This window comes from Impatiens glandulifera, chromosome 7, assembly GCF_907164915.1.
Source record: "Impatiens glandulifera chromosome 7, dImpGla2.1, whole genome shotgun sequence".
Lineage (NCBI taxonomy): Eukaryota > Viridiplantae > Streptophyta > Magnoliopsida > Ericales > Balsaminaceae > Impatiens > Impatiens glandulifera.
The window spans coordinates 42,212,332-42,227,452 of record NC_061868.1 but is presented as its reverse complement, the minus strand read 5'-3'; the positions used below and the strand labels follow the sequence as shown (position 1 = coordinate 42,227,452).

Sequence of the window (15,121 nt, the reverse complement as noted above, 5' to 3'; positions counted from 1 at the left end):
CTATGGCATTACATGGGTTGAACAATCAGTTGGATCAAAAGAGACCATCCGACGGTGAATATCAATTCCAATTGAGAAGTCTATTTGTGCTCGGTTCCCCAATATGGATAAAGCATTATCTGGTTTTATTGCCAGACACACCATATTTTCGTATTTAATAAAAGTGTTCTTCTTTGACAAAACTAATTCAGGGCCATTATCAAATTGGAGGGTGATTATAGGGATACTGGTGTTAATTTTATAGCAAAGTTCATTACGAACATTTAATGGTTTTTCACCAATCCCTTCTTTTAATGCATACACCAATATTCGATACGCTTTGGTGGGCAAATAGCTTAGAGCAGAGCCTGTGTCCAACATGAAGTTAGCGGATAGTCCTCCCATTGGAATTACTGTATCTCCAATGATGAATGATTTCAATATGATATAATAGTTTGGTTTGTTTCGCATCTTCCACAACCAGGTGGAAATAGTCCCTTCCGGACTATGTCCAAAGCTAATCTTACTAGTCCTTGCATCTGGGTTTGAACCGAATTGATCAGATACTAGGCAGTATGTAAACCTTCCATGAAGAAAATCATCAGTCTGACCAATGAATGAGAGAGGACTATCTGCAAGCCCAATTATACCGGTGCACTGTTGCTCATATTGTCCTACATTGTCATGCCCGCACCCTAGAGCAACGTGAGTGATGGAAGTGGGCCCAAGTGTATAAGTTTCCTTATATAGTACCCCACGGGTATATGAATTGCCACCGAAAGCATAGTTACATACTCCATTTGATTTAGTTAAATCACGTTTGTCTTCTAATAACATACACTCATGCTCATAATCTAGCAATATTTGAGATGATGCTGACGCATAAGGATTAAATATGGGTAGAGCTTGATGGAAACAATTCTCGCATGGAAGGCACTGAATCCATGACACGCTGGACCCCATGTCCGCGTACATCATTTGTTTGACTGGCGGTGTGCCGACGTAAACCTCCATGAGGTACGATAAACCAGGAGAAGCCACCATTGTCGTTTCCATGCTAGTAGTTTCCGCCGAATGGTTGTCGTGGAGTTTCATGATGGATTTCAAATGAGACAAGCGAGAACTAGAACGACTAATGGTTCTTTCCATAAGGTAAGTTCCGTTGACATGTCCATTGTACGATGTCAATTTTAGTGAATCTCGATGGATGAGATTAGTAGTAAAAACTATCGGTTTTGAAGTTGTTGTACTATGAGAATTTGAAATTTGGAATATGAAATAAAAGATTAGGATTATTTTATGGTATAAAGATATGATAGTCATTTTTGAAGGTAGAGATGATATATTGAATTAAGAAAATATCTTTCAAATTTATAGAAGGTAGAATTAAGGTTAAAATAAAATTTGATTTACTAAATATTACAGTAATATTTATATTAATTTTAAATTATATTTAACTTATAAATGAGATCATTTGGAACATTAATTTATTTGTAATATTATTAATTTTATTATTTTATATTTAAAAATTTGTTATTCTTAATAAATTTGAACCGTTTAAGTTTATAAATTTTTTGTTTTTATATTTTTGTAACAATAAATAGAAGATAGTTTAAAAATAATTGTTGTACTGTAATTTGAATTTTTCAAAAGTTTGAAATTAGGACATTAATAATTTTTAATTATCTGAATTTGTTTTCAAATAAACATTTTTTCACATACTTTAATATGATATATTTTTGTTAAATAATTATTAAATGTCATCTATTTCATTGAATTAAAAATAAAAATTGTGTAATTTAAATTTCAACCATCATATAATAAATAAAAATACTCATTTAGACTTAATATATATATATATATATATATATATATATATATATATATATATATAACTAATTTATTTAGACGTAAAATTATAAAAAAAAATCTAAAATGAATATAGTATTAAAAATTAACTTTTTTATTCTTCATTCTTAATTTAGTTTAGACTTATTTAACTTTTATATTTATTATTAGTTTTTTTATTATTATTTTAAATATATATATATATATATATATATATATATATATATATATATATATGAGAAATGATTAGGCGAGAGAATTTAGTGAGGGAATTTGGTGAGGGATTGACTTAGCATAATCTTATTAGCTGAAAAAATCAAATAATTTCTTTTTTTCTCTCTTTCCTCCCACTTTTACATTTTCTAACCAATGAAGTCATTTTCTCACCAAATTCCCTCACCAAATTCCCTCTCTCTATCACTCCTCATATATATATATATATATATATATATATATATATATATATATATATATATATATATATATATATATATATATATATATATATATATATATTAGAAACTCTGTAAATTAATATTCGGTAAATTAATAAACTCTCTAAAATAATAAATTTGTCCGGTCCCAACTTAGACCAATATAAAAAATTTAAAAACTTGATAAAATATTAAGATAATATTTTTTCGGGAGATCCTTTTATAATTTTCGATTCCAAGAAAATCATAAATTAATAATTCATAGAAAATGAAAAATATATATTACACTCTATTGAAATATGATTCAATAATTGTCTAGTTTCCTTTAAAGTTCAAGTCTATTTGGAGCTCATACCTAACTTTTTTATTGCATCAAATAACTCAAATGTTGTATTTTTGTATTGTATCATAAAGTTGTGAAGAGTATTCGACGACATAAGTACTTCCTTTCGCGTAATAAACTTCAAAGACACCGTATCATATTCGTTGTCATCCTCTGCATTGTTCTCAATAAAGTACCCACAATATCTTCTAAACTCTAAATCTTTAAACATGATTTATTTTCACCTGAATACTATTCTTTTTTTCTTAATTAATTTTTTTTCCTTATTATATATATACACATATATATAATTAATTTTTTTATTCATTATATCTTTTATCTATTATTTCATTATATTTTATTAATTTAATATAAATATATATTAAATTTTAAAAATAATTTTACTTTATTATTTAATTTAAATTTCTAAAATAAATTATTAAAAAATTATTTTTATAACTTCTGTATATTTATTATTTATATAATTAACTAATTTCTTTTTTCATTATATATTTTATATATGATTAAATATTTTTATATATATGTACATACAATTATAAATTAAATTTAATAATCATAAGTGGTTTGATGGTTAAAATGTTCACCTATCATATTTGAGACCAGAGTTTGAGTCATATTTAATGCCAAGTTATAAATAATAAAACGAAATTAATGGTGCATGTGGATACTTGATGTGATGGCTACTAGTAGAAAAAGAAGTATCAGTAAGTGCGAAAACCGTTACTGAAAGTATCGAATGCCGTTACTGAAACATAATTGTAACGGCAAATAAAACCGTTACCAATCGTTACTAAAAAATACGTTACAGAAACTTCACAGGTATCAGTAACGGCTTTAAAAACCGTTATTGATAGTAAAGGAACAACAGTAACAGTTCTAGCCGACTTAAAACCGTCACAGAAACTTCACAGGTATTAGTAACGGTTTTCGAAAACTGTTACTGATAGTAAAGGAACAACAGTAACGGTTCTAATACTTAAAGTCAAGTAATAATATTATTAAGTAAAAGTTTATTTTGGTGGAATATTAGTTATTTTTAAATTAAGATTTTAAATATATTTTATTTAGTGTTAGTCACGAAATTAGTAATATGAGAGGACGGTTGGGAAATGCCAAAAAGGTAACATCGATATAAAATGTTCTAAGTAAAGCCTAATAAGAGATTAATTAGAGAATGTTCAAAACAAGGTCACAATATTAATAAATTAGAAATTTAATTTGGTAGAATATTAGTTGTTTTTAAATGATTTCACTATATTTTTATTTAACCATTATTAATATTATCTTTGAAAGAAGATATAATAGTATGCGTGAGTCCTAATTTTATGGTTCGAAGAGAGATTGTTAGTCACAAGAATCGAGATTAATAAATTAAAATTTTATTTTGTTAGAATATTAGTTGTTTTTAAATGAAAAATTAAACTATATTCTTATTTAACCATTATCAATATTATTTTTGAAAAATATGATATAATATTATCGATTTTGAAGTTGTTGTATTATGGGAATTTCAAATTTGGAACATGAAATAAAATATTATGATTATTATATGGTATAAAGATATGATGGTCATTATTTAAAGTAGAGATAATATATTAAATTAAAAAATATCTTTGAAATTTATAAATTATAGAATTAAGATTAAAGTAATATTTAATTTACTAAATATTACAGTAATATTTATGTTAATTTTAAATTAAATTTTACTTATAAAATGAGATCATTCGGAACATTAATTTATTTGTACTATTATTAATTTTATTATTTTATATTTAAATTTGTTTTATTCTTAACAAATTTGAACAGTTTAAGCTTATTTATATATATATATATATATATATATATATATATTTTAACAATAAAAGAAGATAGTTTAAAAATAACTGTTGTGCTCTAATTTGATTTTTTCAAAAGTTTGAAGTCAGGACTTTAATAATTTTAATTATTTGAATTTGTTTTCTAATAAACATTTTTTTACATAAATATGTTACATTTTTGTTAAATAATTATTAAATGTCATATATTTTATTGAATTAAAAATAAAAATTATGCAATTTAAATTTCAAGCATCATATAATAAATAAATAAAACTCATTTACACTTAATATAACTTATTTATTTAAACATAAAATTATGAAAAAAAAATAAAATCTAAAATGAATATAGTATTAAAAATTGGGTCATTTATTCTTCGTTCTTAATTTAGTTTAGACTTATTTAACTTTTTAATTTATTATTTTTTTTTATTTTTATTATTTTAAATATATATTATAATACAGTACATAGTATAGAAACTCTTTAAAATAATATATATGGTAAATTAATAAATTTTCTAAAATAATAAATTTATCCGATATGACTTAGGTCAATGTAAAAATTGAAAAACTTGATAAAATATTAAAATAATATTTTTCGAGAGATTCTTTTATAATTTTCGATCCCAAAAAGGTCATAAATTAATAATTATAGAAAATGAAAACATATAGTACATTTTATTGAAATATGATTCAATACTTGTCTAATTTTCTTTAAAGTTCAAGTCTATTTGGAACTCATATCTAACTTTTATTGCATCCAATAACTCAGGTGATGTAATTTTGTATTGTATCATAAAGTTGTGAAGAGTGTTCGACGCCATATATGCTTCCTTTCACGTAATATGCTTCAAAGCAGGGATGATAATATGAAACCGCCCCGTGAAAAACGGACCGAATTGCCCTGTTTGGGACGGTTTTTCCCCAAAACTGAACGAGGATGGAGCGGGGATGATATTTGTATCCCCCGCCCCGATCTCACCCCGTTTCTACCCCGAACACTATAAATATATTTAAATATATTAAATTACCATTATATTTATTTATTCACTATATTTTATAAGAGTTTTAAGTTAATTTCTTTATAAAAATATAAACTTTCAATATATTTCAATATATATTATATTTAAAAAATTCGTTTATATAATTTTATTTTACAATTTTATTATTTTTTAAAATAATATTTTATTAACTGTGCTCCGCGGGGATTCCCCGAAATTGAATAAAACCGAACGGGACGGGAATGGTATTAAAAAAATCTCCGAAACAAAAATGATGCGGGGATGGTAAATGCATTCCCCGCCCTGAACCGCCTCATTGTCATCCCTACTTCAAAGACACCGTATCATATTCGTCGCCATCCTCTGCATGGTTCTTACCGACAATATCTTCTAAACTCTAAATTTCTGAACATGATTCATTTTCACCTGGGCAGTTCATTATATTTTCGATATCCATCTTTTTATATATATATATATATATATATATATATATATATATATATATATATATATATATATATAAATAATTAATTAATGATGCTTAAAATTTTGAGCTCAATAAAATCATCCACATATTATCCAAGTCAACAAGTATTTTAATTCTCATTTCTTACTCTCTTTCTTAATTAAAAATTTTTCTTTAATTAATTTCTTTTATTCATTATATCTTTTATCTATTATTTCATTATTTTAATTTTTTAATTAATTTAATATAATTATATATTAAATTTTAAAAATAATTTTACTTTATTCTTTAATTCAAATTTCCAAATAAATTATTAAAAAAATATTTATATACTTTCAATATATTTATTATTTATATAATTAATTAATTTTCTTTTTTTCATTATATATTTTATATATGTTTAATTAACAATGATTAAAAATTTATATATATATATATATACAATTTTAAATTAAATTTAATAATCACAAATAGTCAAATAGTTGGATGGTTATAATGTTCACCTTTCATATTTGAAATGCGTGTAAATTTGTGGTAGATGGAAATGTCAAAAGTAAAAGTAAGATAGCATATGTGAGTCCCTATGTAAATGCGTATGTGAATTTATTGTTTTGATAATATTGTTAAAAGTATCTGTACAAATTACTCAAAGAATATGAGAGATCAATTAAAGAATACTTCAAATAATGAAGTAATAATATTAGTAAGTCAAAGTTTATTTTGGTGGAATATTAGGTGTTTTTAAATTAAAATTTTAAATATATTTTATTTAGTGTTAGTCACGCAATTAGTAATATGAAAGGACGGTTAGGAAATGTCAAAAGGATAATATCGATATAAAATGTTCTAAGTAAAGCCTAATAAGAGATCAATTAGAGAATGTTAAAACAAGGTTACAATATTAGTAAATTAGAAATTTAATTTGGTAAAATATTAATTGTTTTTAAATTATTCAACTATATTTTTATTGTTAAAGAATTTGAATAGTACAAACGGTCAAAAATGAGAAGGGGGATAATCAGTCTTTAGTCTTTGCTTTACCTTTCTATCCTAACTTTCTATCTTAACCTGAGACTAAGTTTAGTCTTCATTCTCATTTTAATTTAGACATATTTAACTTTTATTATTTCTTTATTTTATTTTTATTATTTTTTAAATATATATTATAATACAATATAGTAAATCAAATTATAAAAGTTCAAATACAAAGTTACATTTTTTTTTTTGTAAATATATAAAAATAAATGTTTTAATTATTTTAAATATATATATATATATATAAAAATATAAACGTGGACAACATAATAAAAAAAATTGTTTTTATTTAAAAGAGAAAAAATAATAATTAATATATATAATCGTTTTTAACAAATATTAGTATTGTTCTATAATCTCTAAAGAAGTTGAAAAGATTAGACCTCTCTAATTGCCTTTTTTTAGTATTAAAGATGGCTGGTCTTTTTTTCAAAATAATATTAATAATTCAGACATTTTTTTCTTATATTTTGTTTTTGAATAAAAGGATAAAATTGAAAAATGTGTTTGGGTTCACAATTTGTGGTCTTTCGTCAACATATTTTAGTACATCATTGGTGCTAAATTACGATACAATATTCATTGTAGGGTGGTTCTTCAATTAGTTTTTGGGATGACATTTTGTGTAGTGTCGAAAATCTAGCTACGACGTATCATGAGCTTGCTTCCATTGATATATGTAGAAATAACACAGTTAAAGAAAAGTTTGATTCGGTCTAGTAGTTTTGCTAGTCGAATTATATATAGAAGTCGAATTATATATAGAAGGAGATTAAATATTATGGAGACTTCGTCCCATAATAAAGTTTTACTTTGGGTAGGACGCAAGCAAGTGTCACCGTCTAAACAAGACGTTATGCGTTGACAAAATATTGATAGTTTCCATGTGAGGCATTGCTATAAAGTGTTCGCTAGGATGATTCCATATAATTTTTGTTGAGAAAAACTTTGGGAGTCAAAAATTTCATCAAATATCTCATTTTTTAGATTAGTGTTATTCACGGTGTAGTTCTTACGGATGATATGTATGAAAAAGTTGTGTTATAGCTAGTCGTATATATGTGACACGAAAAAAATTGAATCAGTAACTCACTTACTTTTGCATTGTCGATGGATGACTAATATTTGGAGTCTTTTGTGAAGTATTATTGAGATTAATTGGGTGATGTCCGAATCTTTGGATAATTACTGAGAAATTTGGATTGATGCAGTTGATATATCGGTCATACATATTTGAGTTACCATCCTAATTATTTTTTGGTGAACTATCTGGTTGTAGAGAAATTGTCGAACTTTTAATGATTGTAGTCGTCCAATGCGTATCATTTATATTACTATTATTATTACGTTTTCTGATATTCGTTTAGGAAACCAGAAAAGTTTGTCAATGTGTTAATAATTCTTTTCGAGGATTTACGAGTTCGATAACTTATTAAGTATTTTTTTTCTTTTTATATATTTTTTTTCGTTGTGTGTTTAAATAATTTTTTATTTTTATTTTTAATATATATGAACTTTTTAAGAATAATAATAATATTTGGTATATGAGTTCTTTATGTTTGGATTGATGCAGTTGATATATCGGTCATACATATTTGAGTTACCATCCTAATTATTTTTTGGTGAACTATCTGGTTGTAGAGAAATTGTCGAACTTTTAATGATTGTAGTCGTCCAATGCGTATCATTTATAATACTATTATTATTACGTTTTCTGATATTCGTTTAGGAAACCAGAAAAGTTTGTCAATGAGTTAATAATTCTTTTCGAGGATTTACGAGTTCGATAATTTATTAAGTATTTTTTTCTTTTTATATATTTTTTGTCGTTGTGTGTTTAAATAATTTTTTATTTTTATTTTTAATATATATGAACTTTTTAAGAATAATAATAATATTTGGTATATGAGTTCTTTATGTTTGGATTGTTTTAAATTGTGTGTTTCATGGTTAATATAATAATAATAATAATAATAATAATAATAATAATTGAATTGATGGTAGGATTGTGAACTTAAAAAACAATGTTTGTTTAGTAAGCCAAAACCAAGGTAATAAAGGAATGTGAAAAATATAAAAAATAAAATATATAAATTTAATTCTTTATTATTTAATTTATTTAAAATAAACTAAATATATGTTTTTATAAGAACATTTATGTAAATAAATATAGTAATAAATAATAAATATAATCTTTTTATATTTTAAAATTATGATATATTTTAAAACAACATTAATATAAATATTTGAATATTCAAAATATATATATATATATATATATGAGTAATGATAGTGAACGCCAACGCAAAAATAGAATATTCCCTTTAAACACCGAATATTTTCTCTCCTCTTATTAATTAATTTCTCTCTATCTCTACGAATTAATTAATTTATCTCTCTTTCTCTTTCACTAATCAATTAATTTATCTCTCTTATCTCTTGTTAATTAATTTATTTAAACCCTAAAATCTAAACCCTAAACTCTAAATTCTAAATACTAAACTCTAATTAATATATTTACGGTTAGTTTAGTTGAATTATACATTTATCAAAGAAATGAGTGAAAAAAAATTAATTTATTAATAATTAGTTACCTATGGTGGATGGAAAATAATTAATAGTGAGAATAAAAATATTAGATAAACATTTATAAATAATAAAATTAAAAAATATTAATAAGTCAATAGAAAAAAATAATAAGAAAAAGAAAAAAGAGAGCATAAAGAATAAATAATATTTGATAAATAAAGGAATTGAAAATTCATAAAAATATAAAAAAAATAAAAGAGATAAATTCATAATACAACTAAACATGATATTAATTAAGGTTTATGATTTAGAATTTAGGGTTTAGAGTTTAGAATTTAGGGTTTAGGGTTTAGAATTTAGAAATTAGTGTTTAGGTTTATCGGAAAAAAAAATAATTAATAAATACAACCTATTATGTTTTATTTAAACATATTATTAAAATATTTAATGTGAGAGTTTGTGGTAAAGTGTTGAGTTATAAATATAAAAGAAATGAGTGAAATAATTAATCGTGAGAATATGGATAAATTAATCAGTAAAAGTAGAAAGAAAAATTAATTAATAAGAGGAGAGAATATTCAATATTTAAAAGGAATATTCTGTTTTCGCGGATTTTGTAGTTGCAATAACTCTTATCATAATAGCAGTGTATGAATATATTTTTGTGTTGTAAACCTTTTTTATATTAAAAGTATTTTGTATAATGTAACCAGATAAAGTCATCGTAAAGATTTTGACAATTAACTAATAGATTGTACATGATTTTAAAGTGTTTCAAATATATTGTACATATCTTAAAATGAATTATGATTATTTTACATTATTTTTTAGGAGAAGAACTCCAATCACTTTAATTTGTGTGTTAGATGGTCAATATCATTTTTTTTTAGAAAACCGTTAAAATCATTTTAATAATATTTTTAGAAGTTTTTCGCCGCATGGTTGTTGGGGAGTTTCATGATGGATTTTAAACGAGACAAGCGAAAACTAGAACGAATGATGGTTCTTGCCAAAAGATCAGTTTCGTTAACATATTTGTTATACAATGTCAAGTTTTATGAATCTCGGTGGATGAGATCAGTAGAAAAAACTATCGATTTTAAAGTCGTTGTATAATAAAAATTTGAAATTTAGAACCTGAAATAAAAGACTATAATGATTGCATGGTATAAAGAAATATTGATAATTTTTTATGTAGAGGTGATATATTAAATTAAAAATAGAAAATATATCTTTGAAATTTACCAAGGTTGAAATTAAAATTAAAGTAAAATCTGATATACTAAATATTAGAGTAATATTTATGTTAATTTTAAATTAGATTTTACTTATAAATTAGATCAATTGGAGTATTAATTTATTTGTACTATTAGTATTTTTATTATTTTAAATTAATCTTTTTTTATTCTTAACAAATTTGAACAAATAATCTTATTAATTTATTCTTTTTTAGACGGATTAAATAAACAATGGTTGTGCTCTAATTTGATTTTTTCAGTTTAAAGTCAGGACATTAAATTTAATTATCAGAATTTTGTTTTTCTAATAAACATTTTTTTACATACTTTAACATAATATATTTTTGTTAAATAATTATTAAATGTTATATATTTAATTGAATTAAAAATATAAATGGTGCAATTTAAAGTTCGAGCTTCATATAATAAATGGAAAAAAACATTTAGATTTTTTTTTAGAGAATAGTTAATACTATTTATTAAAAATTTCAAAAATTGAAGGATTAAAAATCAAATCTAGACCAACCTAATTATGATTAAATGATGACAATTAAAAGATTCTAAAGAAACTTATTAGTAACATTGGTAAAAACAAATAACAGAGATTACAAACAAAAAGAATACAATAAAAAATAGATCATAAGTTCATAACTACCCCAATTAGGGTGTTTACTTCCATATAAACTTGTTGCGTTATAAAGTCTTTTCCCCCTTCCCCTTCCTCTTGCGATGCAAGAAGATTGAATTGAAGAAGATGATGAAGCTTGTTTATTCCCATTGTGTAATCTTTCTTTGTACGAACCCGTGCTAATCTAATAGAAATAGTTCTTTTTCAGGAGTTCTTATATTTGTTGTCATCTACTTGAATTTCAGGATTTTTGCATTTGTTTTCTTCAGGTCAGCTTTGGTATCCTCTACATCAGTCTTGATATCCTCTGTTTCAGCTTGATTAGTCTGAGTATTTTCTTCTACTACAACTTGACTTGTTTGAGAATCAACTTCCTCCTTCTTTTCTTAAGCTCTTTTTAGTACAATATTTATCCTCTTCTTAATCAGAGTTTCTTTACCCTCTTTTCTTTAATCACATTCTTCTCTTCCTTTTAGAGTACTCATTGGCTTCAACTTCATACTCTTCCTCCACATTTTTCTCTATGATGTTAGACTCCTCTATTTTATTTACCTACTTTTTTTTATCTTCTTCCTTAGCTTGAGCACACATTTCATGTTGGCATGTTGGAAAATATTACAGAATGAAAACCTGTGTGGCCTCCACTCATAAGTGATTTCCATGATAGTAAATTTTTCTTTCTTGTCAACCAAGTCATTTTATCTGGTAATGTGTTTCGAGAATGCACATCAATGTTAATTCTAGCAAAGAAAATATGTTCTCCTCCTTTGATAATTGGGTCTATATATAATGGTCTACCAAATAAACCTGCTAAAAGATTTTAAGTTATACATGTGTGTAGGAATATTCTAAAGTTTGAACCATATTTGAGTTGTTTCCTTAGGTTTTCTTAATAAGTTCAAATCTTCACACCATCTTTCTAACTTCATGCAGCTGAATCCAATATATGTATGCCCATTTTTTAGAATTTCATTCAGATTTGATTATTTCTTGAATTTCAGAAAATAGAGATCATGTACATTTTATCCTATTCATTTTCCTTCCATTGCTTCATAAGTGTCTCTTTTAAGGTGAAAAAATGGGTAAAATAATCCGGTTTTTCCGATCCGTATTAAATTCAAATTAAATTTATTCAATCCGTAATCCAAATAATTTTACTAAATAATACGGATAGAATATGGATTGGATTGAATATAGTTTGAACAATCCAAACTAAAAATATTTATATATTTATAAATGTCAACTTAAAATTATTCAATAATTTTAAATTAATTAGATTATTCAAATCAAATCCGTATTAAACTTAATCCGAATTTAATTCAAATCGAAAGTTAATCCCACCACGTTATTATTACGACGATACAAAAAGATCTCTTACAGAAAATCAATGAAAGTAGTCGATGAACTTATTGATCTTCTTGAACACTCATATTGTTGTCGTCTCATCCGTCTTCTCGGTTGTTCACTCTTCAGTCCAATCAGTACCATTTTTTACACTCAGTCTCTCACGTATCATTTTGATATACGAGTCAGTTTTTGAGGGTCATTACACATTAAACATTGTTTATTCGGATTGATTTGTGAATTTCTTAACTAGTTATTTGGTTAACTGTTAGCCTATAGAATGTCCTGTCAGTAATTAGTATGTTAGTTTGTGTTAGACGTTAAATGTAAAAATATATATACTAATTGCTAAGAAGTAATCATGTCACAAACTCACAAGAGAGACTAAATTGATTGGCTATGATACCCATTTAAAATTGAGTAATTTGATAAGTTCGAGTAAAATCACCAGATTCTTGGTTTAAAAGTTTATTTTCTTTGTTTTTTTTTAAAATGACATAACGTCGTTAAATAAAAAGATCATAAAAGTGTAGGATTGAAACTTCAGAACGAAAGAGAATAAAAGTTAAAGTACAAAAACAACGAAACTTAGAGCGATTTGAAATCAAAAGTAAGAGTGGCGTTCTCATATTCAATACTCTTAAATCATGTTTTAAAGAAGTGCAACTTGAATAGCTATTGACATCTCTGTCTTAAAAGTTTTATGTTTTCAGTTGCTGAAATTTTTTTCAAGAATCATTTGTTAATATTTTGTTTTCTAATATCCATCGTCTCAATAATCTCCTAGAATTGTTATCAATCAAACAGTAGTCTCTTAAATTTTAGTTTCAATTTTCAGCATTTTTTAGATGCTCTTGGATCAAGAGTGTATAGCAATATTGTTCATATAACCATGATGCTCTTTGAATTTTTTTTTAGTTTTTGTCAATGGAATAATAACAGCGAAATACTGAAAATCGCGCTACTTTCAAAATGTTGCTATTCTGATAGAAAAATTAAGTAAGTTAATTTTTGGAACCGGCCAGACGAACTAAACAGTTCTCAACTTTCATGTGTAGGTACAGGTTTTCAAAGCCGTATGAACCGGTTGGCGTATCAGAGGAACCGGTTGCTACTATACTTCAAAGAAACCAGTTTCAAGTGATCGAGTTACTGATCAGAGGAACCGGTTTTCACTTTCTCAAGCGGCCGGTTAGCCAAGACATAAATTTACATTCCAACCGGATGATACAGCACAAGACACAAAAAACGGAAGGTTCAGAATAAAAGTCAGAAGATTCAAACTTCAAGAGTGACGTACCATGACAGAAGAAACGTGTCTTGAAAGAATAAAAGAAGATCAGATCCGATCAGAAGCATGCGAGGAAAGCAATGATGCTCTATTGATCCGATGCTGACAACCGGTAGTGGATGTTCAACACGTGTCTCAACACTATACTTCAAAGAAACCAGTTTCAAGTGATCGAGTTACAGATCAGAGGAACCGGTTTTCACTTTCTCAAGCGACCGGTTAGCCAAGACATAAATTTACATTCCAACCGGATGATACAGCACAAGACACAAAAACCGGAAGGTTCAGAATAAAAGTCAGAAGATTCAAACTTCAAGAGTGACGTACCATGACGTAAGAAACGTGTCTTGAAAGAATAAAAGAAGATCAGATCCGATCAGAAGCATGCGAGGAAAGCAATGATGCTCTATTGATCCGATGCTGACAACCGGTAGTGGATGTTCAACACGTGTCTCAATCTAAAAACCGGCTATGTCATCCTTTGCTCAGAGTCACCTGCATGAATGCCAGGTGTTGAGGAAAATGAAGCGTGCAAGCAACCTTTCTGCATCAGGCGTGATAATGATCGACCAATCCGCAAGAGAGAGGAGAAAGTAGCCGTTGGGTACTTTCAGCTATAAAAGGAAGACGGATCGTCTTCATTAAATGCATAAGCAGAAGTCGCATAAGTGAAGTAGTTGTGAGCATCATAAGTTCTAAACGTTGTAAAGTCATAGATTACGAAAAGCATTAAGTTCTAGAGAGATAAACTGTTATATTCCAAAAACCGGTGTGTTCAAAACCGGAAGCTCTCTGTGTGTGTTGTGTTGAGTAGTTGTATTACATCAAAGTGTGAGTTTGGTGTAACCGGCGAGTAGCGAAGTTGGGCTCGACCGGCAGTATTGTTGTAACTCTAAAGAGTTAGTGGAGATCCTTCTCATAACCTGAGAAGAAGGGGTGGCGTAGGAGGGTTTGCTCCGAACATCCATAAACAAATTCTTGTCTCGTGTTCTTTCGTTGCTTTCATTTCTTGTTTACTTAACCTAAACCTCAAAACCAATCATACTCCTAAAACCGGTCACTCACATCCATAAGACCTACTCCTTCTAAAACATCATCTAAAGTCGCAAACGTTGCTTCAACCTGAAACAGACATTTCCGCCCTTGAACCCGGTTCAAGAGTCTGTGACAG

At 26.2% G+C, this 15,121-nt stretch overlaps 1 protein-coding gene across 1 annotated transcript; it reads right to left on the bottom strand.

The window, feature by feature from the left end:
- On the bottom strand, positions 1 to 1,128 carry LOC124909944 (aspartic proteinase CDR1-like). The gene has a single exon (XM_047450571.1). It carries the CDS (start codon positions 1,126 to 1,128, stop codon positions 1 to 3), a length of 1,128 nt encoding a protein of 375 aa, XP_047306527.1.
- Between the last annotated feature and the right edge of the window lie 13,993 nt (positions 1,129 to 15,121).